This window comes from Mya arenaria, chromosome 2, assembly GCF_026914265.1.
Source record: "Mya arenaria isolate MELC-2E11 chromosome 2, ASM2691426v1".
Taxonomy (NCBI): domain Eukaryota; kingdom Metazoa; phylum Mollusca; class Bivalvia; order Myida; family Myidae; genus Mya; species Mya arenaria.
The window spans coordinates 36,753,816-36,781,139 of NC_069123.1; the positions used below are offsets into that span (position 1 = coordinate 36,753,816).

The following is a 27,324-nucleotide window of genomic DNA, read 5'->3' on the forward strand; positions in this document are numbered from 1 at the left end:
AAGTAAATGTTTCCCAAATTAAAATCTTGATCCCCTGTTTGAAAGGTTAATATTTAGGAGTAAAAAAAATAAATCCATCAGATCATGTCAATGATTCAGATTTAGATGTCTTTCTAAATACCTTACCTGTGACTGGTGCTTCGATATCTATCATTGTCTTTTCTTGCCGTAGAAGAGCGGCACCCTCATTAATGACCCGCAGCGCAACATCCTCTGTAAGCTTGCCTTCAAGGATGAAATGTTGTTTCAGAACATCAGGTCTTGGCTTTCCTTTAGCATCAAACACTTCGTTCATAGTAAGTCTGTGACTAGGAGGAAATGGCACACCTGCAACAAACGATTAATGTGAGTTATTATCAGTGACTAAAATTATTGCAAACCTGACATCAGGAACAGGATACAGTGATCACTAACCAACAATTGCTTTTTACAAGCTGCCTGTGAAAGGAGTCTGCAAAATAGCTTTTTGGTCAAAATGAATCGTTTAAATAAGGAAGGATATATTATACTAGCTGGCATTGCAAATATAGCTGAGAGTGGTTATAAAGACAGCTGAAAAAGAGCATTGCAGGCCCTAATGGTCTGTGGAATGAGAATATCCTAATACCTCATACAGTGCTATACTGTAGAGTACCCCCAAAAAGCTTCAGTATTGGCTCAATTATTTCAAACAAACTGCTACTACAAGGCTTTAAAATTGTTACCAGCCAGGCAATGCCCTTATTCGATGATATTTTTATAATTTTTTTACAGACAATTAATTCATATTTATCTGAACTAAAAAAAAGTCCAAGAATCTTTCAATTAAAACTAGTTCAATTTCATCAATAAATTACTTAATAGGTAGGTGTATTTTTCACTCACAGGTAACTAATTAATAAAAAATATAGTGTTCATTAATTGTTATGTTTGTCATGCGATTGAAAAACATTTATAGAGTGCTTGGCATGTCTAATTGATGGGAAAATTAGAAAAGGTATAAACATTGTTTTAATGCATTAAATGCTTGTTTAGTGCAAAATAGCATTTCACTTACATGGTAAAATATGAATATAACTCTTTATGATCAATTTTAACCATAAAATACTTCACTTAAAACAATTTCAATATTTTTAAAACACCCCTGTTTTTTGCACATTCCTGTTTAGACGTTAGGGATTGGAAGAATCCCGTATAACACGTCTAATATTTTAGACTACTTGTTTAACATGCAGACAGTCTGCGATTTGGTAAGAGCAGTGTGGGGAACAAACCTATGAATGCTAGAACATGACAAGGGCTATGATATTATATGATTTATTCAATTTAAGATCATACAGCATGATACAATAAACATCAGCTGGGCAGTTGGTTCTTATAAATATCACACTGCCAGGACCATGTACAGGTTGGAATTACCTTATTTTAAAATTGTTCTAATGGAACAAGAGCGTTTAGATTTCGACATATGTGTATATGCACCTTAACTATAATGGCAATATATGATTTGTTTTCAACTGTTTGTCAGCCTAGTGCTACATGTAATTTATTGGCATTACAGAAATTTGGTAAACAAGAGAATGTCAAGCATAGAAATGAAGGAAATATTTTAGATTAGGTGTGTATTTCATTGTATCATCCTTACTTATCATATAGAAGCATGATTTCGACCTGGACAATTCAGCGGCAGCTTAAAATTATCTATGCAGAAATGCAATAACATTTCGTTTGACATTTCCGGTTTGTTGTCAAAAGCTAATGTTACAGCAAGAGAAGTAGTTCTGTTTGCATTTTAAGTGCTGCGGACGATCAAATAAAGATAGTAAACTGTAAATGTCGTGTAGTATCAGTATACATGCACAGGCTTAAATCTATTGTGACTTTTCATATACCGAAAGTGAATGACTGATATCCAAAATGGCGTTCACTTGAAGCTACGCATAAACAAACAACATTTATCACTTACTTTTCGTAACACGATCGGTTGTGGAGAGCTTGCCATCGGGCGAAGCCATTTTTAATAATCAAATTTCACTTTAACAATATAAGTATAAGGCGATGATACGCCTAAACAAAGATATAAACAGATTTTTTGAGGGCTAGTATATCCGTTTAGTAAGATGGCGTTAGCAACATCTTATTTGCATACGAAATGACTTTCTGCGCATAGCTTTGCGCAGGTCTGCCAACGCCTGGGGAAAGCCGATGAAAATCAATATTCTAACGTCTAGGCAAAGTGTTGCAAACGTTATGTTGTTGTCCTCGAACAATTCAGTTTCTTCATAAAAGTTTTAAGCATTTTACACTGAATTAAGTCTCTAAGAGGAACTATGGCGTATCGAACAGGCGTGTCGCTAACCTATAATACTGGCTAGTATACGAACTGTGAAATGAGGTTAAAATCAGAATTTGAGATCGACAAAAATAGTATTGAGTAGCTCTACAACCTGCAAAATGTTTTCTTATTCGGTTATGGAGTTGGGTTGTTTGAAGGTTTCCCCAAAATGGCCTTCCATCTCAGGGGAGGATCCTGGATTTCGCATTAAAGAGGTCTCAAAATCGTGGCGCAACCTTGGAGGTGAGCCCCTCCTCGAATCTTTGATATGGCAAATACATCAATTCTGAGACATCCCAAGTATGACCGCTACGGCCACGCTTGCAATGAAGAATGAACTAAATTTTGAGCTTCTAGGTATGCCTGCGACCTGTATTGGCTATACGATGGCGTTTACAAGTACGTTTTTGCTACGAATACGTGTCATTTCGTCCCAAGAACGATTTCGGCCTGGTCCAAATCGGCCAGTGACAAACTCGGCAGGGTCCGTTTCGGCCCAGTGACAAACTGGTCGGGTCCAGTGATCACTAACCAACAATTGCTTTTTACAAGCTGCCTGTGAAAGGAGTCTGCAAAATAGTTTTTTGGTCAAACTGAATCGTTTAAATAAAGAAGGATATATTATACTAGCTGGCATTGCAAATATAGCTGAGAGTGGTTATAAAGACAGCTGAAAAAGAGCATTGCAGGCCCTAATGGTCTGTGAAATAACTTAAGAAAATATCCTAATACCTCATACAGTTCTGTACTGTCGAGTACCCCCAAAAAGCTTCAGTGTTGGCTCTATTATTTCAAACAAACTGCTACTACAAGGCTTTAAAATTGTTACCAGCCAGGCAATGCCCTTATTCGATGATATTTTTATATTTTATTTATAGACAATTAATTCATATTTATCTGAACTAAAAAAATCCAAGAATCTTTCAATTAAAACTAGTTCAATTTCATCAATAAATTACTTAATAGGTAGGTGTATTTTTCACTCACAGGCAACTAATTAATAAAAAATATAGTGTTCATTAATTGTTATGTTTGCCATGTGATTGAAAAACATTTATAGAGTGCTTGGCATGTCTAATTGATGGGAAAACCCGGTCGGGTCCATTAAATATTGCCCAGTGGCAATTTAGTCCGGATCCATATCGACCCAGTGGCAAATTCGGCCGGGTCCATTTCGACCCAAGCACGACCGGGGCAATTTCGACCCAGAGGAATAGTCGGCAGGGTCCATTTGTAACTTTTAAGCTGCTTAATAAGATTGTTCCACTGAAGATGATTTTTGGGAAATTTGGGCCTGCTCCATATCGGCCAAGCGACAAACTCGGCCATGTCCATTTCGGCCTTCTTTTATTTGTTATTGTATGGTGTTTGTTCTCAAACTAAACATAATAAATAACTATAATAATAAAATCTGTTATTGACCGGACTGAAATTATGACTAGTCTAAAATGACCTGCAGCCAATGGTATACAACTAGTTAATCTTTGGTTTAGTGAAAGTAAACCAAAACGTTCATTGATTGGCCAGTATTTATCCAATAATTATTATCAACCAATCAAATCATTTTATTGTGCAGACTGGCAAAATATATCGTGCGGACAACTAATCCGATATCTACTTGCCTTGTTCCTGTAGTTTGGTGACGATCATCGTCGTATACCCATGATAGACCCAAATCGTAACAACTCGGCTTTCTCCGATCGAGATGTTCTGATCGGATCGACTCATTCCATTAATGTTAAAAGCAGAGAGTTGACAGAATGGGTAACTCGTGGACATCCGACGTTTATCATTCAGAAACCGCATTTTTTGTTTGAATATGTACATGGGGCCACAATAAATAAAATAGTTTATTTGGCCATACCCGACCCACATTTTGAGGGTTGGCCCTAAAATGTGTGGCTAGGGCCACATCTTGTCTAAAACAGGTATGGAAGGTAAGATATGTATGTTTGTATGTATGTATGTATGTATGTATGTATGTATGTTATATGTGTGTATGTATGTAAGATATGTATGTATGTATACATGTATGTATGTATGTATGTATGTATTTCTTTAGACCTTGCGGTCAAGGATAACCCGTAAAAGTGCAAGCACTTATTTCCAACGGGGTCCTTTGTTTTTGCTGAAGGGACAGCACGATGAAGAGACAGTGGTCGGATACAAGGAAGTCCGGGTGCGATACCCTAGCTCTTTTTCGAAGAGACCCATTGGTTCTTTTACGTGCTCGGTGTAAAGCACCGATACACGGGGTACAACTTTCCTGGGTTAAACCAGTACTGACAGCACTACCCTTTAAATGTCGAGCGCCAGGCAAGGGAGCTACTTGTACCAATTTTTAACGTCTTTTGGTATGACGCGGCCAGGGATCGAACCCACGACCTCCCACTCCGTAGGCGGACGCTTAACCACTAGGCCACGGAGACGGTTTAAAAAAATAATATTTTTTTTTATAAATATTAGGCTTTATGTAAGAACGTCATTGTCCTCATTTGGCAATCAGTATATCAGTATTTATTTAAGTATAAGGCCTTTTAAAAACATATTAAAACACGCACAAGCACACCCCATTTTTATCCTTTAAAATCGGGCTATAAAAACGGTTGCAATGGGTCGGGTAACCCGAGCCTGGGGTGGTATTCAATATGTAACTTAAGTCAATCTTATGGTCAAACATGATTGACTTCATTTACTCTATTGGTCAGTTATAAATAACAAGTAATCCGATTAGCTACATCGTTCTTAGATCCAGTTAAGACTAATATAGAATACCAGCGCAGATGTATGTTTTTAGACCTTGGTTCGGAAGATATTATTACGTATCCATTCCTCAATGAAAACAAACAATGAAATATGACCGTCGGAGAAGATATTTCTGTGAGTCGACGTGAACTATTTACTAAAGGGACACGTTCTTGTTTTGTTAAAATGCATTTTTATACGATGAATGTGAAATAAAGTGTGGTATATCACAAATAGTGTTTATAGTAAGATACTGACGGCTAGAACTCTTTAACACATGTTGTTATATGGTTTCAAATATTATGATTGAAGACTACGATTTTAAAGAGCGTTGACCAGTAAACACGATTCAACAAATGAGTTCAAAAGGGTAAGGAGTTATCGTTATATTTGTGTATGAGTCCTTGTGTGAACGTGTTGTTTGTTGTCAGTTGCTAATTTTTCCTTGACAGTACCGCCGTGGGTTTGCGAAGCAGATTTTCTTTGTTATACTTTTAGTGTTTTTTTTTTATCCAATGTCGGTTACTCAAAGAGTAAACTAGTTAAAATATACGCTTTTTTAAATGCATAACCTGGTAAACAAAGTTTGGTGCCAAAAAAAGAGCGAGTCCCTTTAATTTATGCCGGGTGGTTATTTTTTAAACATCCGATTGGCCAAGAGTTAACATTGTGTCCCAGGGTCGCCCTTGGTTTTATTTGCATTCTCCAAATGCTTAGAAATTTGCATAATGAAAAACAGTGATAGGAATATTCATCTTTATTTACAACTTTTCAAAGCACAATAATCACGACATTACATGGCAGGAACAATATAATATTTGTATGTTCTAATAAATTTAGTCATTCTTTACAATTTACATAATTATCATTTGGCGGAATCAACTCTTAACATTAAGTTACAAGAAGCGTAATTACGCCTTCCATTGAATCTGTTTCCACGCCGTTTGTTTTTCCTGGAGGTTAACCTCGGATAACCGTATGGACCACTCGTGCACGATTTGCGACTTCCGGAACATCCCCCTGCGCACGAGCACCTTCACGTCGATCCTCATCGAGGAAAGATCGTCAGGAATGAAGCCCCGGAATAAAGCCCGCTGCGTTTTGAGAGGGCCATCATTCTCTGGCATGATCTCGACCTTTTGTTTCTGAATATTTCCGGGCATGAGGCTCAGTTTGGCGACAAGGCACAGTGGCTTCCGGCTTAGCTCAAATAGGAGACTTCCACGTCGCTCCATCTGCACCATCAAACGTTTGTCATGTAACATGTAAGTCATGTGGCAGCCAAACAATATACGGGGGGTCATGCTGGAACTGGATTCACACTCGAGAGTAACGGAATTGCTGAGAATGGACACAGGAAATGATACCTTGCGCATGCGGCCTTTACCCCCAAGAGGTTTTAAGGCGGTGTGACTGTCCCTGGCCTCGTCATCCTCTATGCTGTGCTGTATACTCCCGCGCATTGAGGTGACATTCTTCATCCGATAGTAGCCATCCTTTACGGGACCGGAACCCTCCGAATCCTCCTGAAAGTAGGTGGCCATGTCCTCCTCGGTGTCCGTGAGATCCGGTAAGTACATTGTGACAGGCGCGTTTGACTGATACTTCTCTTTATCTATCCGCGGGAAGAGCGAGTCGCTGTCCACTGCTAGACGACTTGATTTATCCAGTAGGTCAGAGACGGACAAAACTCGTTTGTTTTGTTCATTTGCGGACCCCGAGCGTATCAGTAATTTCTCCCTTCCGGTTTTAAAGTTTGGTACATGCTGACGGCAGACTTCCGTGCCTGCTCGGACGATCCCCCGTCGACCGAGTGACTGGCTAACTTGGCTACTAACACTTCCTTGATGTTCCATTCGAAGGATATTCATGGCATCCGAAGTCCTGTGTTCGTTTCGGTACCTTCACAATTATCTCACATCGAGTCTAAGATAGTTCTGAATAGTTACGGATTTTATAAGATAGCTTGACCATGCGATAATATGAGGAAGATACCTGTTAGCGGGTTTAGCGACTTATTCCAAGAAAAAAAAACGATCGCCCTTGTCATATTTTATATAACTAACGTAAGCGTGACCAACGTTTCGGTAAAATAAACAATACACGTACGTAATTATTGCCTTTTGTCCTTTTGGTGCCGTTTATAATACCCGAAATATTTCATATACAGTAAATTGGTATGTATGTTTCTGGGAGGAGGGGTGTATTATTTTAACTCGCCGATTATCGCACAAAGTCCTACTCAAACTTTACCAATGTCTACCTACTTATCAGGGGCGGACCCAGGAATTGACGTTAGAGGGAGCGTAACTTAGGGCCGTTTTGACTTGCACACCTCCCCCCAAACCGAATATTTAGTGTTGACAGAAGGGCGGGAGGGGGTGGGTGTACTCCCTAAATAACATTTTGACAAATTATTTTCCGAAATGGTGCATTTTGGGCGTATTGCCGAATTACTGTTTCCTCCTTAATTGAAATATAAGGTAGACTTGGGTGATTTAAGGGGGGGGGGGGGCTGTGTGTACCCTTTTTGAATCCGCTAGTGCTAATGGCACTAAACTTTCAAGGACAATTTTAAATCGCTCGCCAACCCAGATGTTACCAACAGAGCAAACCCTTCAAAACGTTTTTAGAATCAAAATTATTTGTTTGGCCTTGGAACTAATGCTACTTGGAATTCGGGTTCTTCAATACATATAGTAACCTTGATTCGATGCCCAGTGGTTACAAGTGATCTTCACCACAAAATTGTCTAGGTATATGGCGATGATCTCATTTTTATGAAGATAGTACAGAACATTTTTTACGTTTTACTTTAATCATAATATGAGTTATATATATTTCACTGAAAGTTACATAGAAACACATGTTATTGTGTACATATCGAGTTCGAGTTCTTCAAATGTTGCCTGAATATGAAATTCTTCACCGTGCACAAGTCACACACACACAACGTAAAACATTCTCAATAATAACGTAATAAGTTTTGATACGGCTCCAAAATAAAACTAACTGTAAATAAATATATGCAAGAAGACTGGGTTATAAGAAAGGTCTCTTTAGACGTAATTTATTTAAAGTTACACTTTTAAAGATACAGTTTTAAAAATCTGCTTTAATGAAATTGCATTGTAGACTTTGTTTGCATATGTGCGTACGGACGGACGGATTTCGAGCGGGTGTTTTGGATGGGACGGGAAAGGATTGAATTGGATCGGATTGGTCCAAATCTAATCGTTTCGGACGGGGTAGTATACGAAAGGATGGCAAGGGAAGGGGGATAGATGGATGGATGGTTGACTGGAGGGACGGACGGCGGACGGACGGGATGGATTGACGGACCGTCGGACGAGCGCCATTGTAAGGACGGAGAGCCCGTCTGAACAGTTATATGCCAATGTTCGAAAAGTTTTTTTACGTACTTTTTCACATCAAAGCATTATCTTTTAACCACGCAAGCATCATATGGACAATCAAATTCAAGATTAAATGATGTGCCAACAATTCCTAGAAAAGAAAAAAAAATGAGCGTAAATGGGAGGGTTTCCATGGAACGGCTCAAGACGTGCTCATTAGCGGGGGAGGCGCTCTCGCAGAGATAAATCAAGGAATAGCTACCTTGGGAACGATGCCACGTTTATAATGCCCTGTTGGAAATAAACAGGAGAATCTTCTTGATGAGAGAAAATATTACATCGGGATTGTATTTAATGGTATGTGAACAATATTGAAATTGCACTTCCCAGGACTGTCCTGGTTCAGAAGAAAATAAATTGGTTGCTAAAAGGGTCTATCTGAATATGAATAAACAGGCTTGTGAGCCCTTTTGGCAAAACGTATGAGATGCAGGAAAACCTCGAATCGAAAATTGTTTTAAAGTTATTCTTCTCTCATTTTTTTTATTTTCTTGAAAATACGGTCGACTGCACTACAATTAATCTGTCAACTAGTCCTGTCTGTTTTTCATATTTCTAAACAATGGCTTTGAGCACATAGATTAAAGCCAGTCAAAGACGTTGGGGCACAGATTGAAGCCAGTCAAAGGCGTTGGGGCACAGATTAAAGCCACTCAGAGGCGTTGGGGCACAGATTAAAGCCAGTCAAAGGCATTGGGGCACATATTAAAGCCAGTCAAAGGCGTTGGGACACATATTAAAGCCAGTCAAAGGCGTTGGGGCACATATTAAAGCCAGTCAAAGGCGTTGGGGCACATATATAAACCGGTCAAAGGCGTTTGGGCACATATTAAAACCATTCAAGGGCGTTGGGGCACATATTAAAGCCTGTCAAGGGCGTTTGGGCACACATTTAAGCCAGTTAAAGGCGTTGGGGCACATATTAAAACCAGTCAAAGGCGTTTGGGCACATATTAAAATCAGTCAAAGGCGTTTGGGCACATACATTTAAGTTAGTCAAAGGCGTTAGGGCACATATTAAAGCTAGTCAAAGGCGTTGGGGGCACATAATAAAACCAGTCAAAGGCGTTTGGGTACACATATTAGACCAGTCAAAGGCGTTTGGGCACATATTAAAACCAGTCAAAGGCGTTGGGGCACATATTAAAACCAGTCAAAGGCGTTGGGGCACATATTAAAGCCAGTCAAAGGCGTTGGGGGCACATATATAAACCAGTCAAAGGCGTTTGGGCACATATTAAAACCTGTCAAAGGCGTTTGCGCACATAATAAAACCAGTCAAAGGCGTTGGGGCACATATTAAAACCAGTCAAAGGCGTTGGGGCACATATTAAAGCCAGTCAAAGGCGTTGGGGCACATAGGGCACACATAATAAAGTCAGTCAAAGGCGTTAGGGCACACATATTAAAACCAGTCAAAGGCGTTTGGGCACACAGATTAAAACCAGTCAAAGGCGTTAGGGCACACATATTAAAACCAGTCAAAGGCGTTTGGGCACACAAATTAAAACCAGTCAAAGGCGTCAGGGCACACATATTAAAACCAGTCAAAGGCGTTTGGGCACACATATTAAAACCAGTCAAAGGCGTTAGGGTACACATATTAAAACCAGTCAAAGGCGTTAGGGCACACAAATTAAAACCAGTCAAAGGCGTTAGGGCACACATATTAAAACCAGTCAAAGGCGTTAGGGCACACAAATTAAAACCAGTCAAAGGCGTTTGGGCACACATATTAAAACCAGTCAAAGACGTTAGGGCATACATATTAAAACCAGTCAAAGGCGTTAGGGCACACACATTAAAGTCAGTCAAAGACGTTTGGGCACACATTTTATCAGTCAAAGGCGTTAGGGCACACATATTAAAGTGAGTCAAAGGCGTTTGGGCACACATATTAAAGTGAGTCAAAGGCGTTTTGGCACACATATTAAAGTCAGTCAAAGGCGTTAGGGCACACATTTTAAAGTCAGTCAAAGGCGTTTGAGCACATACATTTAAGTTAGTCAAAGGAGTTTGGGCACACATATTAAAGTCAGTCAAAGGCGTTAGGGCACACAGATTAAAGTCAGTCAAAGGCGTTTGGGCACACAGATTAAAGTCAGTCAAAGGCGTTTGGGCACATACATTTAAGTTAGTCAAATGCGTTAGGGCACACACATTAAAGTCAATAAAAGGCGTTTGGGCACACAGATTAAAGTCAGTCAAAGGCGTTTGGGCACATACATTTAGGTTAGTGAAAGGCGTTAGGGCACACACATTAAAGTCAGTCAAAGGCGTTTGGGCACATACATTAAAGTCGGTCAAAGGCGTTTTGTCACACATATTAAAGTCAGTCAAAGGCGTTTGGGAACACATATTAAAGTCAGTCCAAGGCGTTTGGGCACATACATTAAAGTCAGTCCAAGGCGTTTGGGCACACATATTAAAGTCAATTAAAAGCGTTTGGGCACATACATTAAAAGCAGTCAAAGGCGTTTTGGCACACATATTAAGTCAGTCAACGGCGTTTTGGCACACATATTAAGTCAGTCAAAGGCGTTTTGGCACACATATTAAAGTGGGTCAAAGGCGTTTGGGCACACATATTAAAGTGAGTCAAAGGCGTTTGGGCACATACATTAAAGTCAGTTAAAGGCGTTAGGGCACACATATTAAAGTCAGCCAAAGGCGTTTGGGCACACATATTAAAGTGGGTCAAAGGCGTTTTGGCACACATATTAAAGTCAGTCAAAGGCGTTTTGGCACACATATTAAAATCAGTCAAAGGCGTTAGGGCACACATATTAAAGTCGGTCAACGGCGTTAGGGCACACATATTAAAGTCAGTCAAAGGCGTTAGGGCACACATGTTAAAGTGAGTCAATGGCGTTTTGGCACACATATTAAAGTCAGTCAAAGGCGTTTGGGCTCATATTTAAGCCAGTCAAATGTGTTTGGGCACATACATCAACCTGTAAAAGGCGTTTGGGCACAGATTAAAGCCAGTCAAAGGCGTATGGGCACAGATTAAAGCCTGTCAAAAGGCGTTTGGGCGCATGTTCAAGCTAGCAAAAGGCGGTATGACACGGGGAAAATTGGTGTAACGTAACCTTTTTAAAAAGGGGGCGTGTTTGTTTATTTATTAATTGTACACAGTCAGATGAACGATTAGAGTTTCATATCTGTTACATTTATCTCATATAACTTAGGATAATACACGTTTAATAAAAAGTGCAAACACCGTTTTGGCATAGGAAGTTTAAAAGTTTAGTATAGAACATAAATGGAAGCTAGAATATGAACAGACAGACTTCAGTTACAGGTACATAAAGAAAGTAATCACTAATTACATGTGCATTCGCACGGTTTAAGTTAGTATATGTGCACATTAACTGATCGGTAATATTCGATTCATACCGAGAAAATTATTCGAGAAAAGTTGCATTTTCTATAAATAAATGCAGGTTGTTTTTTTAACGCTTGGTCAGGGAAGGAGCCACAGTTTCTCAGTATTTTGAGGGGGAGGGGGGGGGGACAAGTATTATATAATGTAGTGATCACTTATAATTTAAATTCTAGATACTTATTGTATTTAATAGAAATATTAATCAAGCTTTCATTCGGTTTATTCAACGAAAATGCTTTCAGATGCAAGATACCATAACAATATGGAATTTAAATTCATACATTTTGTTGTGTTTAAAGGTTGATGCAAAAGAATAATAATCTTATATTAATGCATTTTACTCTTTTTACTTTCATGAAAAAGAACAACAACACGATTTAGGTACAGATAAAACATATATATAAGCGATTGTTTTAACTGTGAAAATTGTTAACATGTAGCTTATAATTAAAAACAAGCTCATTTATAATCTCTTTTTTTATCTGTACCTAAACCATAATCTTTTTATCTTTTTTATCACTGAAGTCAAATGAGTTAAACTCGTTTATGCACAAAAATGCATCAACCTATAATGAGTGCCTTTAAAAACTGTTTCACGGTTTGAATAAAAAAAAAATCACTAGTATTTTAAAGGGGGGGGGGGTCACAATTACAAAATAATTAAACATATCAACAAGCAACTTATCACACATGTTCAAATGTTCACTATGAAAAAGACCACATTTTGTAGCAGTTTTAAATCTCGTAACTCTTGGTTATTTTTGTTACATTTAGTCCCATAATACAGGTGGAGATCATAGTAGCAGTAATAGGCTGAGATCATTTATCGAGTGTTGGCATATATTGTCGGTGCTCGTGTGTTCGTTTGAAGGTTTTATAAGGGGAAAAGTAGGAGCAACCAAAGTTTATTAAAGTGACACTCTTATTCAAAATCAATACATGCACATGTAAAACAAACACAAAGTTTGACTGATAAACAATTCACTACTCACTAAATAATACATTTATCATGGAAATATTAACTACTGGTAACAATATTGTAACCGTGTATTTAATAACTGAAAGCGCAAAAATATTAAATGATTGGTGAATGCTAAAAGATTTACTGCGATTTACTATTGTCCCATAATGTAGAAATACCATGATTTAGGCAATTTCTTTTAAAGTAAACATGGTATCCTTAAAAACCATAAAAACCATTGTTTTCGACATTTATTCATTCTTTATCGTATATTAAACAATTGTATTAATTGTGGTAAATTTCATTTGGGAGTAAGAGTGCATCTTAAAGGCTTACAAGATAGTTGTTTGACTTGCGAATATAACTTCTGACTACCCTTTTATAAACATCGGAAATAGTTTTTGTTATTTTGATGGACCGTCGAAAATTCCTCGATCCTCGGGAAATTCGAGCCAAGCATTCAGTTGAAAAAAATCAGCCCTTTGCATCCAGTTCGAGCTATCGAAAAAGCGAGCGAAGCGAGTTCGAGCCAACGGGGTTCGACTGTTTGTATTATTCATCGGAATAATGAACCGAAATGATGAACGTTCATCTGATGAATTGCACAGAGATGGTAAATATTTAATGATAAGATCTTATTAGGCAATAAAACATAGGCTTTTTTTGTAAATTATGAATTATTTTATGGTACTAGCATCCACTAGTATTATATTAATGAGTACGCATCATTTTAATAAGCCAAACTTATGGTTCCAAGCTTTTTTATCTATAATTTCATTTTTTTTAGACATAGGATGGGTGGTCGGATTCTATTCTTTGGTTGTCAAAGAAGAATGTGATACATTTATCAATGGAATACACGTAAAGTGCATCTGCAACGGTTTAAGTTAGATATTTGTATCTGATGTCAAAGATGGCGGACACTTTAGTTGGTACACACTCTTGCGTAGCATAGTGCCAACGACCGTGATATGTACAATCCTGTAGTAAATTACTTATTTCAAGAACGTTGGATACTAGTTTTATAACTCTATCAATAATGCACATAGAAATGGCGCGGCCATTGTGTACATGCTGTTGCTGTGCTTCTTCAACTCGTGTGCTGCCGTTGTTGTTAATAGATACTCGAGGCGAGGCGCGGCTGTCGCTGGACGGAACGTCATTCAATCCGGCCGTTATCGAGGGCAACGCTGACGTCTTCAATAACCCTCACTTCATCATGGAAAAAAGGGGGTAACTGTGATAATGATAATGATGATTTTGATTGGATAACTGGTGTCAAATTGGTGGTTTCCGCTAGGATTGACGCACAGACGGTAGGGATGAAACTTGGCATGTAGCATGATAATGTGGAAAAGTTCACCTAATGTAATATCGTATAAACTTTATACTATAAAGGGTCGGTGTGACAAAGCCTAGCTGTGATAAAAAACGCCATCCGCTAATTTACTTCAATTATGATGAAACTTGGTATGCAGCAAGCTCAAGTAACGACCTACTATGGGACTGAAGGTGAAATTGATGGGGGTCATGGTTGTTGTAACCAAAATATATATATAAGCGGTTTCTTTTCATTCAAATTCTACGGAATTATACATGTAAAGTTTAATGAAGCAAACCCATGTTAAGACGTACCTTTCCATGGGTCAAGGTCAATATCGCTGTCATTAATGTTACTGGGTATACGATAGGTATATAGCGGCACTTACTAGTATACTGACTTGCTATAAAGCTAGGTTTTATATCGGCGCGATTGAGCGTTCGCCTGTAGAGCGAGAGATCATGGATTCGATACCCTACAGGTGCACAAAGCAATTTTTCCAGTCTGTTACACTGAAAAAAATATAATGGTTTCCTGCTTGGAATGATGTACGCACAGCAGTGACGAAACTTCATGCATTGTTCAAAGACTTGTGTGAACACAGTACGAGACCTAACCGGTCAAGGTTAGGTCTCTGCTACTAAAATAGAAAAACATGGTGCTAGGCATTATGTATAGTGATGGTTTGTAGCAAGGTTTTCGGTTGGGGTTTGCGGTATTAAGGTCAAGGTCACTGTTGATTAAATAGGAAAATGGTTTCCTCTCAATATTCTGAATTAGGGATGATGGATAGTGATGGAAAAGTGTATGTAGCAAGCCCATGTACATTTTTACTTAATATTGGTGAGGCCAAGGTCGCTATAACTAAAAATAGACAAACCGTTTTCGCCCAATCACTTGAATTAAGCTACATAATAGATCGGATAGATTCGGAATTCAACGGGTGTGATTTTGACACGCTCGGGTACTTGGTCGGATTTTTAAAAAAAAATATGTCGTCAGTCTATATCCCCTCTGCTCTGCTTGCCTACCGCCCGTAATGCAAAACATAATACACATGTATGTATGTTACATGTTCCCCATGTTGTCCCGTTTACAGCTGGCAGCCGGACCAGGAGGCGGTCACGTGTCCACTATGTAAGTGCAAGTTCGGCGGATTAAAGAGGCGTCACCATTGCCGTCAGTGTGGGCTGGTTGTCTGCAACAAGTGTTGTAACGAAAAGGTAATCAGTTTCATTATTTATTTCAACAAAACTTCGAAAATTACTATTATGTATTTGTCCTTGTTATTGCCTTACTTTCTCATAAAAACGGGAACCCCTATGGTAAACGTACTCGTCTGCAGGAACCATGCACTGTTGACCCTGTTTGTTTTAAAGTGTCAAAAAACACGTATGTGCAGTATATTTGTTCGTTCAAATTTTTCCCGTGTGGTCTTCCTTTTGCAAAAAGGTGCTCGTATGGGCATATATTTTCGCATTGAAACACCTAGCATTGGCCAACTTTCAGGTAGTTGCCCTTTACAAAGCTGTGCATACCCTAATGATTTACTTTTTTGACCACATTTTGGCTCATCCACAGTTGGGCATACACATGCTGTTTTAAACAATGAACATGTTTGGTCCACAGGTGCCTCTTCCACAATTGGGCATCGAGGAGCCCGAGCGTGTTTGTGAGGCTTGCCGACCCGTCACCTCCGCAGTCACAAAGTCAAGGTCACACATACCCGTAGGTGTTTCAACATGAATCTTTTTAGACTACATTGATATCATTTTAAAACAGAATAGAGCAGAAGAGAGTATTTATATTATTAAGACTCGTTCAAGGTACATTGTCTACAATACATACATGTATTGTGTTTTTGACATGTGTTTTTACAATATATAACGTATAAAAATCTTGCTTTAAGTCACATTTCAAAATGACCGACCATTACCGCTCATACACGTGACGGTGTACAACAATGTGACCTAATTATTCGTTAATAAAACAACTGAGTATTCAATCAAAGCACTGAAGGCGCTGAACGGGGTTTGTCTTGTAGTGCTGGTAGGAGCATCGGTTCTGATACTTACAGTTATATATCAAATGGAAGCAACGCTCAAACATACTTATTATACTAGTAATGCTATTTTGATGTCAAAGGTAAAATCAAAATACTCCGTAAAATGGTATATATGTGTCGTTTAATAATACACCATTTAGCTATTTGGCGATGGTATCTCGTCCATTTTTTTCAAATTAAGAAGCTTTTACGATATCCTTCCTTTCCAAAGAAATGCTATTCAACATAACAACAGATAAGACACATATGATATGTGTGCATGAACTGGATAATTGATGTTTGAAATGTATTTTAGGCGGTACAGCAGGCTGCAGCGTCGGAACTGTCATTGCTTTGTAAGAATGACCGAAATATGAATTTGGTATGTCAAATTATCACTATCCATTGACATAAAATTGAAGTTTCCGAGTAAAGATTTTAATTTTTGAATGGCTTATTCAATTAATTCAAAGTAAAAGCACCATTCGAAGCAGTAGCAATGCTGAAATAACATACCTGGAACACGCTTAACCATGGGTCAATCGGAACACAAAGTAGCTTATAAAATACTAAAATTAATGAATGTAATGTTTTTTATGTGTAATTTGTATTACTAAGTTCAAATTGGTTTTCAGTGAAGAGAATTATTTAATAAATCCTAAGTGTTTTATTAAATAAATCATTATAATTATGATTCCTTAGGCTTAACTGCTTAATTAAAATACAAAGCAATCTTGAAGCGCAGTCAAATGTAAAGAATTGTTAAATTGTAAACCGTCCACACACATCTGAGGTTGTTTTCGAAGGGAAATGGCTGCGGTGTTTTTGACCATGGATAGGCCAGTGGCTTCGTAAAATAATAGTTTCCCCACTATACCAACACTTCTATTACACATCACCCCCTTCTGTTGTGACAGATATTTCAGTATGGTGGGTTCCACACGCTTTTGGGGTTGGCAGGGGGAAGCTTACGGCAGGCGAATGAGGACATCCTGGTGAGTTGAGAAGTACCTCTTATTCTTTGAATACATGATCGATTGACATGTGACCATATTCATAAAGCATCTAAGTGAAAATATAAAAAAAAAACTAGGTAAATCTTCAGAAAATTAAAAATGTTATTTTTACCCACATGAAAAAGGCAAGAAAGAAGATAAAAAATAAAGACATATGAATTAGTTTGATGGAAAATAGTTTTCGTAGTAACACTAGAAACTTTAGAAATACGGCCACTGAATAGCATTTAAAGGTACTCGCTCAAGTTTTTTGTCCATTCCTTTCACGGTTATGCATCTGAAAACACTTATAGTATTATACTCATTGATACTGAAATTGCAAAAAGAAATACAATTTAAGTTAAAAAAAAACTGGTTTCATGTAGAGCGAGACCACGCCGGTACAGTCAAGTAAAAATTCGGAATCTGACAACAAAACCGCTCGCCCACAAGGACTCTTTCAGAAGCTGAGGATATTTTTAACCTAGAACACTTTTGTCGAAAGTGCTTTACTGACGCCTTTCAAAATTGTGGACAATATTTGAGCATATTTCAACATATGTTGGAGGGTTCCATGCAGCGCTCAATATCTTAGTCATAACACTCCTCATGTTTTGCCACGCTTTATTTTACAAAACATGAGCGACTGTCCCTGTAAGGAATTAGTATCACTCCCTAAAGGTGCAAGTATAAGTTTGTCTGTCATTTATATCGCATTAAGTGATATCTAGGAAACGATGCATGATGAATATTTAATTTAAATTTGCCTTTATATCCACCGGATTATCAGGCAGCCGTTGTGAACGCCCTCCATACTTTATCTACGAACGAACCGGTCCAGTCCTATATGGCGCAGTCCCGGATCATTCCCGCTCTCTGTCAGTAGGTTTTCTGTTTATTTGAGTTTATCAAGGTCTGCCCACGCCTATTGGCTGCATTATGGCATAATGTGTTAAGTGGTGTGCAGGGTACCCCCCCCCATATAAATAAATCAATTAATAAAAATAACAATAATAAAAAATAAATAAGATAAAATAAATAAAAATTATATAATGTTAAAATGTAGTCTTTGTTGGTAATTAAGTCTTTATGCAATTGAGGGTTTAATGCGGGGGTGGGGGGGGGGGTGATGGGTGGGGGTGAGGGGTGCAACAGCAACAACAAAAAAACAATACTCCTAACTGCATTGGCGATTAATGGAACTGGAACGCTCGTTAATAATCAGTCAGGGTAATTTTCATTTAAATAAAGCACCGGCGGAAATAAAGTTAATCAATCAAACAGTAATAAATCTTAACTTGTCGTTATACAACGAATCAATTATATAAATTCACTCATATTGCCGAGTAATATCTTTTATCAAAGTGATGAAACAACCAAGCGGACGGAAATGGAATTTAACGATACTGATTCAATCTGTGACCTTGATTTTGTACACCATTTCTGATACAGGGTTTTGGAGAAGACACAGCCTAACAAGGGAAAAATTCTCATGGATGGCTTGAGTGCCTTAACAATATACTGCAAATCCCAGGCATTCTTAAACACGGGTTAGTTGAATAGTTTGAATATCTACATGCTCAGTTTTGCCGGATATTCGACCACATTGCTCTATCTTAGTTATTACAGTTAAACCCCGTTGGCTCGAACTCGCTTGGCTCGATTTCCTCGTTGGCTCGAACTAGATGTTAAGTACCGATTTTATTAAAACTGAATGTAAGCTTTCCCACTTGGCTCAACTTCTTCCCCGAGACTCGAGGTATTTTCGCCGGTCCCTCGAAGTTCAAGCCAACGGGATTGGACTGTAGTTGTTCCATACTTTTTAGTGAAATTTATCATTGAGTTACTGTATCAATAAACAATGTAGTTACACTTCGAAACATTCGCTTGTTGACATTTGGGCTATTTGGTTGTCCAAAATTAGCATGCTGTTTTTTTGCATTTCACGCCCTTTGACAAATATGTTTCCTATTTTAAACATGACAGTTTTGGACAGCGGTGGCCTGTCCGCCATACTGCCCCTGTGTAGGTGCCCTGACGGGACGGTGGCGCTCATGGCCGTCAGTTTACTCTCCGTGCTATTGGAGAACCCGGCTACACACGCTGCACTCGTGGACGGCCGCGGGGAGGCTCTGCGAAACCTGCTATCTCTCGTCAACGTTGACAATGCTCAGGTTTTGTAAATTGAATCAGGAGCATTCCCCAAATCGAGATAAGCGGGTTAAGAGATGGAAAGTTTTATTGTTTTATAAGGTCGATATTAAAATCAGTTTATTTTTGGGGATGATTTTATCACAAAGTTCTGTATAATGTTAACACAATTGATAGTCAATAAAGGTATTTAAAATACCAGTAAAATATTAGAAACCCACTAATTAAGTTACCATTTCATATTTCGCTCAAATTAATCAAGCGTTGTGTTACAGATGCAGGCAGTAGCTTTGAAGTGTTTGAACTATGTTTCCATGGGCAAAGACTGGAACAAACACAGAATAATCCAGGCAAGTTGTATTTACTTCCATGCTAAGCTGGGCCGATGTTGCATACATTTTCAGAATGGGAAGTCTCTTTGTTTGGGACCGTTGAGTGTTCTTCCGCGTCGGTCATCGGCACTGTCGTCACAGTTTCGTTTTCAGCATGGCGTCCGCTATTTGGCCACTTGGCCGAAATTATGTTCCGTGTTTATGTGATCATTTTATTAGCGCAGTTATCGCACGATCGCCTTTTCAAATTAATACTTCCGAGTAATTATAAAATCTATTTCGAAACAAAGAGATTTATTTGTCAGTTAGGCGACTATAAATTAATTTCTAGAATTTCATTCCCGTCCGCCCCCTCTTTTTTGTTCTTGATATAGAACGTGTTTTCATGTTTTTAATTTTCTGATCCGTTTTAATGTGTGTCATTATTTCTGCGAACAATTGACATAAATGTAGATAATAACTTAATAAGCTGTAATGATGTGTTTCTTATAAAGGTGTCACTTCTGTTAAGTGTATCATTTACTCTAGCTACCATAATGGGCGTTCAGGTAAACGCTTTCTCGAACAGATGTCCATATAACAAATCGGAAAAAAAACATCACACCCTTATTGTTCATGTATATAGACGGCTATTTCATCAACAGGAGGACTTTTCGTGTGGACGGCCCCTGCTTGCGGTTGTACGGACGGAAACCATCAACATGCAGGTCTGGGCGAATGCGGCGTGTCTGGTCGCCAATCTCGCCACCAGCCAGGAGGATCAGGTCTCAAATACCATTAAGTGTTTTAAATAAGGTCATATAAAAAGCTTTAGATAATTGATGTAACATTTGGAACCTGACGTCGAATTTAGGTTGGATAAAGGACATGACGTCGATTTATCAATCTGACACAATAAGTATTTGATGTTCATCTAATGTCGCTTTTACGACGTCAGTCACGGTGGCGCTGAAATTAAATCATAGGTTTAGATATCTAACAAGTTTCATTTTCGCTGGTGATAGTGTTGTTGATACAGAAACATGTTTTAATTTTTGCAAACGGTTGATCTGAAAACTGGTCATTTTCATTGACGGTACAAAAGTTAGACAAGCTTTACTTAACATTTATTTGTTTAAATGCGTGTTACCTCCCTTTATATGCTATTCTCTTCATACACCTAAATAGAGTAAAATTTGTTAGATCTCGAAAAATAAGAACTAAGCTACATGCATATAAACAGAAATGCGTGGAAAATGATTTCTGACATTCCTATATTGTGTTTTCAATATTATGATATTTAGCGCTCATTGGCTCATTTTCTAAATGCAATTCTATATGCCCGATTTCGATGTCATCATCGCATCGGGATAATCTACATGTTGACGACGTTGTTTTCTGACGACTAACTGCTTTAAGAAATAGTCAACGCAAAACCTAATTTTGCTTTTTATACAATGACGTCAATAAATGGTGACTTTGTGTGTAAAAAAGGTTCGTGATCTATGAAAGATATTTTTGGAATAGTTTAGCTCGTGATTCCAAGCTCAATGCAGGTTATTTTGGAACGTGGTTTGAAGACCGATCTGACAGCATTGATCTGTCTCTTGCAGACGAGCCTGGCGGAGAACCGTGACGCGCTGTTGGACATCGTGAAGTCTGACGTTACCAATTTCGACTTGCTCAGAAATGTCATCAGAGGAATAGCAAACTTCGCAAAGTTTCAGCAAAATAGTGCAAAAATCGTACGTGTTGAAACACTTGATTTTCTTTAATGCACAACTTGTAGCTTTGACGGCTTCTTCATTACAAAGTAATTGGGCGATTACAAATGTCTGTAGTTTGCTTATATTGAACGCTCTAACTAACAGTTACGTTTAACAGTTATATTACAAGTCGCTAAGGCAGCGTTGATGCTGTTTCAAGTTCGTTGCAATATATATATCAGTCCTTTTTAAAATACCTAGAAATATGTCCGCATTTTCCCATGCAGCTGTCCGCCCTGCCGCACATGAGCCGCCATTGCATGACACACGAAGACGTGGCCGTCCGTCTATCCGCACTGAGGGCCGTCCTCCATTTGCTGCAGCACGAGACGGAAGCAACCCTCACGCAGCTCCTCATGTAAGAGTACACATGTTATAGCTTTACACTTAGTATTTTCCATGTTTTTCAGCTCGATCGTCACGAATGTTGATAGAATATAACAAAGTCAAAGATCCAAAATTGAGTCAGTTTCTTGGGTTATAAAAACAGCAGTATTGTTGCCGATATTAAGATGAAAGGGGCCACTCGTAGTACTTGAACCATGCATGATCGCTTTGACGAGAATAGTTACATATAAATAAACGTACACTTACCCTCAAATCACGATTGTTTATCATAACATTTTGCTTATTTAAAGAAACACATGAATTTAGTATAATTCGATATACCGGGGGTATGGTTCAAAATGTATAACCACTTTTTAGTTACTTTGTTAGAATGAATCCCCAGCTAACTATGTTTATGCCATTTTATGCCCCGGACAAGTGTTCGAAATGAGCGTGTGGAGATTAGAGGTCGAAATCGAATAATCTTTCTTTAGAAAAATCAGTGGTTTTAGGCATATTTTCTTTCTTGTAGGACAAAGCCCTGATCTGTTTTCTTGATGGTTTTCCTTCGGAGATATGTGACAAGTGTTAAACCAACGATGCTGACACTCACAAATATAACTTATATGTAAAAAGTTACACTGTGTAGTCAAGTATTGTGTTGTATGGACATATACAGTTCAGCATTATTTAAACCTATTTGAAAATTATGAATTTCATTTCTTGCAGCGAGGGTGCTTCGGACATGCTACGGACGCTGACAGGGGCTGGTGACGTCATGAACGCTATGTTCGCCGCCATCAGCCAGACGCACCCGGATCTCTCCCGCCCACTTTAGCCCAAATGATTTCACAGATCATAAACAGTGATGTCACAAAAAATGAACAATGATCGAAATCACAAATCGAGAACAATGACGTCACAAATCATGACCAATCAAATCATGGTTAACGACGAATGTTGATCCCGTTGTGGCTTATAATGATGTTTGATGTAGTGTTATCCTTGCAAAGACAGCACAGCTCGTTAATACACTACTTTGACTTGCAATTTAAACTGCATGCATACATGTATACTATTTGATGGTCATTTGAAAAATCATTTTAACTACGATTTTCCTGTCTGTTGGACTGTTACTTCTATTGAAAGGTATACATTTTAAGCTAGAATTATGCAGAATTGGATGCTGCCAAGAACGTAAATCGAAAACACTTTTCATTTTGTTGTTTTATTCATTTTTTTCATTATCAATTTTACTCATTAATAATACATTTCAAATATCTAACATTATAATGTACAACAAGATATATGATATGGAAATTGATATGTTGAATATATGAAACTGCTAACAGAGCCATGATCAGCCATGCCAGTTAGTTTGAACAGATTATAACAAATTATTGAGATGAAAAATGACATAATGTATGTGTAGGAATAAATATTACCACATCTAATGGAGTTTATTAATTCTTTCAAATTAGTGAACTTCAGTAATACTGTTACACAAATTGATTAATAAATATTGATTATCATCATATCCTAGTAAGAGCGGAGATGCATATTTAAGATATTTTCGTTTGCTATAAACCATACACTAAAGTGCTAAAATCAGTCATCATACTCTGGAAAAAGCATAAACTGAATAAAATGGCACATAAAGGCACATAATTTTGATTTTGAGTTCTCTCCCTTGCAACTCCTGACCAAATGTGGAATGTATGTTATTTACTACTTTATGCAGTTAAAAAGTTCAGTTAACAGTAAACACTACTAAATCCTACACCAACACATTATTCACACTTTATAAACATATCCCTGGTCAACGAACCATAAAAGTGAAGATCAGTAAAATATTTTAAGACAACAATGAGATTTGATCATAATATTATGATAACTCATATCACAGGCAGTTTTCATCAAAGGCGTGTGTTCAACAATCTACAAATATCATCATAGTAAACATTAGCTATAGGACTACATGCAATAACGTACACTTTGTGTCTACAAATTTAGTGTCAATTAAGCAATTTGTAAGAATTTTGTAAGTGGATTTCATGGTTTAAATTGTTCTGGGAGTGAGTAAAAACAATTGAAATGACACTGAGCTGCACCTGATGAAAATATTCTTTACGGACAAAATGACCCCATCCCCCACCCCCCATTTCTTACATAAGCAAACAAAATTCCCACCAAAATAATCATTTTAATTAACTTTTTGGGGGCATTTTCAAAGGTTCTTCTACCATATATACTGTATAAAGTTTATAATATATGATTTTATTACATTAAATAACTTTCATAACATTTAAAAAACAATCAAGAGATGTAAAAACAATAGATAAATAAAAATCCTGTATACAACCATCTTCTTTGATTCAATTTTCTTTTTCAAAGGGGGAAGACATTATCTAATTTTAGTGTCACATCAATTTCTTTTACCCACTCCAGAGAGACAGTACAATATTTACTGGAATTGACTAGCCAATACAGTAAAGAGAACATGTTAAAAAGACAATAAAACAAGACTGGAAAAATGCCAGTTAAAACCAACAATGTACAGTTCACAAGTGTATATATATAGAAAAATAAAATGCACAACCCTTTTAAAATGCAAACATTTTAAAAAGCAAATCTTGGTGGAAAATTCATTAACATGTGTTAAAATGGTTAATCTTTAACAAGTTCAAACTAATGGAATGAAGAGTATAACAAAACAGACTTATGTTTGAACACAAGTGGTCAAATATACTGTAACAATATACCTTTGGAATGTTAAGGAATTATAAAACACACTTTTTTCTTTTAAACCAAGCCTAAAAGGAAAAGATGAAATCATTTTGTAAAGGTAAACATGAAAAGCATTTATAATCTCATTGTTTGATACTCAAGGTATCTCATTATTTCATGTTGAATTATCGACATAGTGTTGTGCTATTGACTATGTGAGGCAGGTTCCGACAATGTTAAATTTTGTAAGTTTTCACAATATAAACAATGCTCTATAATTGTAATTGTGATAAATCTCTCAGCCAAGGAAAGGTTTAAAGATATATCATTCATCAAATTACATATTACACATAATTAAACATAATTTCTATACAATTCTAAGCACATAAAATACAGATCAATTGCTGTGTCATTTGAGATCATTAATTAGTGCACAAATACATTTAAAAGCATACTGGTAATTCCAATCAAAATGCATTACTGAGACCAAGAAAATCGAAATTTACCTTAATGCGAGAACTTAATGATTTCGATATCATCAATTGATTACCAAAAAGGCTTATCAGTCTTATGATTTTAAATGTGAATAGGCCCTTTTGGCAATCATAATGATATACAGGCATTGATTTCTTTGCATTAGAGTGACAAAATACACAATTACACTGAACTCTCAGCATCATGTTGGTGTGTATTTTTGCATATAATATGTACACTTAGGGCAGTAGGCTTGTCCGGCCTCGACACCCTGCTTATGGCAGAGGATACATGCTAGATCCCCAACTACAGGGGACCCACTTGACGTGCTGTCTGTATCATCATGCATCCCCCTTCTTTCTGATTCCGTATCCACATCATTGTCATGATCACCATGAATACTGTTCCATTCCCCAGTAGCCTCAACAAGGCACACACTTGTGTTGAAAGTCACAGACTTACGAGGCTTACTAAGTCTATCACCCCCCTTGTTTTTCTTTGCTAACACTGACTTCGGTTTCTGTGGCATCTGTGCCTTTGATTCAGACTCAGACTTGCTACGCTGTCTCTGAAAAGCCACTTGAGGTTTTTGCAAAGGGGCTGTGGTTTCAGGCCTTACATGTCCAACATTTGAATTAGATCCACTTGATCCAGATCCATTCACAGCCTTTCCTTGACTATCTGAGCTCCAATCTTGTGTGTCATTAATTCTTGTAGATTCAAAACGTGACTTGAGATCTCTGACGCTTACCAGAGGTTGAGTTTCGCCCTCACCCCCTTCCTGGGGACAAAGAACTTGGGGAGTGAGGGGTCGTTGAGGGACATTGGCCCCATCTCTGGCCATCGCTCGAAGGTCTGGTTGACTCTGTAATAAAATTCATAGATATAGTTTGTTTTTGATGCATTTTAACTATTTCATAATTATATACTTTGAAAGATGAAGATTAAAGTATAAAAGTTACTTCAAATGTTCTTTTTTTCTTTTCATTGTGTATAGATATAATGTGTAATATCACTGTATATATATATAATTGATTTTTTCAAGTCATAATAAGTATAAAGATTGCAACAAGAAGAATGTTTTAAATATGAAGATTAGAAAGATAAAAGAAGTGATCCCTGCAATTGTCCAAGCCCAGCCAGTGCAGAAAACATCATAGTGACAGATAATGCTCTCTTGTGTTGATTTTTCTCCTCATCTTCATAGCAACACGCCCATGGCAACACACCCTTCTGTCAATGTCATGGCAACCACTTTGTGCATAATTCAAACTCCAACACCATTGATGCTAACTAAACCAAGATCAAAGTGCAGACACACATTTCAAAGGTGCATGGTTTTGTGTTCACTTGTGTTCTTTTTTTCTCAACATGTTCTCTTTACTTTATATTTCAAGATTTGACCCGACATTTTTTTTATGTTCATATTATTTATACTGCTTCCTAAAAAACTATCACGCAATTAACATGAAAATTCCATCATACCTTGCATGATGGTTTTATTTTTAAATTTGACACACTGGACAAATGTGTAAAAAGACATCAGTTGTGGGAGATTTTCCTTGGATATACAGATATATGAAAATTGAAGGCTTCAAAAACTTCAAAGAAGTAACAAAGTTAATTGTGAATGGATTCTTTTCTTTGAAAGATCAAAGAAAACAGCTGACCTTAGTGTCATGGGAATATATTGATACATTATTCACAATTATTCAAGTAACAACACATCCTACTTCAATCTTCCCTGTGCTACCATGTCTTGTGTGTGAAAATAAGGCAATCTTTGGTCTATTCCACTTCATTCAGTTGTAAGTGACGACTTTTTGTGTGAAATTAATGCAACCGAATCCCCCCACATTAATAATTTGCATAATTTTATGCATTTTTAGGCTTCTATTGTAAAAAAGTTTAGACGGTTCAAGTGTTTATTTAAGTGTTGCATTATAGTTGTATGTGATCAAAACACACTATTTGCATTATACTTACAGAGCCCAGATAATTCTTTAAGACAGCCAAGTTTGGCTTATCATAACTAATACTTTCAGAATCTGAAGAAAGATTTTGGTAATTTAAGAAAAATAAACTAAAAGTTAACAACAAAATATTTAAAAATAAAATATCAACACCTTAGAAATATATGCTATAAACCAATGTACAGCCAATTTAAAGACATGAACAGTTTGCACTATTTTATATAAATATACCCAAATTGACAAATCCCAGTGTGGGGCAATTTTTAATCCTAGCGACAAACACAATTTCTATATGCCCATTGACTCTCTCTGTGTGGTCAATGTGCATTTAAACAAAATTCAACGTGACCTTAAAGCATTGATACTTAGTTCAATCTTCAATTAAATTAGAGACATTAAAGCCTTTCATTT

General features: G+C 37.4%; 3 protein-coding genes across 10 annotated transcripts in view; 1 reads left to right on the forward strand and 2 right to left on the reverse strand.

Moving 5' to 3' along the window:
* Window positions 1-2,136, reverse strand: part of LOC128208804 (protein phosphatase 3 catalytic subunit alpha-like) — a 49,384-nt gene extending 47,248 nt beyond the window's left edge. For all 5 annotated transcript variants that reach the window (XR_008256898.1, XR_008256897.1, XM_052912439.1 and 2 more), the window contains exons 1-2: window positions 1,946-2,136; window positions 127-327 (exon numbers count right to left, since the gene is read on the reverse strand). Coding sequence is in view for 3 of the 5 variants with exons in the window: in XM_052912439.1 (XP_052768399.1) it covers window positions 127-327; window positions 1,946-1,994 (250 nt within the window). In the remaining 2 variants the exon portion in view is untranslated. The remainder of the gene's footprint in view (window positions 1-126; window positions 328-1,945) is intronic.
* LOC128208792 (uncharacterized) lies at window positions 308-23,193 on the forward strand. 3 transcript variants are annotated; one of them, XM_052912409.1, is made up of 14 exons: window positions 308-345; window positions 13,946-14,057; window positions 15,245-15,368; window positions 15,775-15,873; window positions 16,506-16,571; window positions 17,107-17,184; window positions 17,975-18,066; window positions 18,637-18,734; window positions 19,171-19,358; window positions 19,611-19,685; window positions 20,312-20,431; window positions 21,260-21,391; window positions 21,640-21,770; window positions 22,469-23,193. In XM_052912409.1, the coding sequence occupies exons 2-14, from the start codon at window positions 14,044-14,046 to the stop codon at window positions 22,575-22,577; spliced, it is 1,326 nt and encodes a 441-aa protein (XP_052768369.1). In that variant the 5' UTR covers window positions 308-345; window positions 13,946-14,043; the 3' UTR covers window positions 22,578-23,193. The 3 variants fall into 3 exon arrangements, with proteins under 3 accessions (XP_052768369.1, XP_052768361.1, XP_052768353.1); XM_052912401.1 differs by lacking the exon at window positions 308-345 and adding an exon at window positions 11,606-11,779; XM_052912393.1 differs by lacking the exon at window positions 308-345 and having other exon boundaries at window positions 13,575-14,057.
* The window catches only part of LOC128208776 (uncharacterized), a 35,265-nt gene continuing 30,941 nt past the window's right edge, over window positions 23,001-27,324 (reverse strand). For both annotated transcript variants that reach the window (XM_052912383.1, XM_052912375.1), the window contains exon 16: window positions 23,001-25,805. In XM_052912383.1, the coding sequence (XP_052768343.1) occupies window positions 25,143-25,805 (663 nt within the window). In that variant the 3' untranslated portion in view covers window positions 23,001-25,142. The remainder of the gene's footprint in view (window positions 25,806-27,324) is intronic.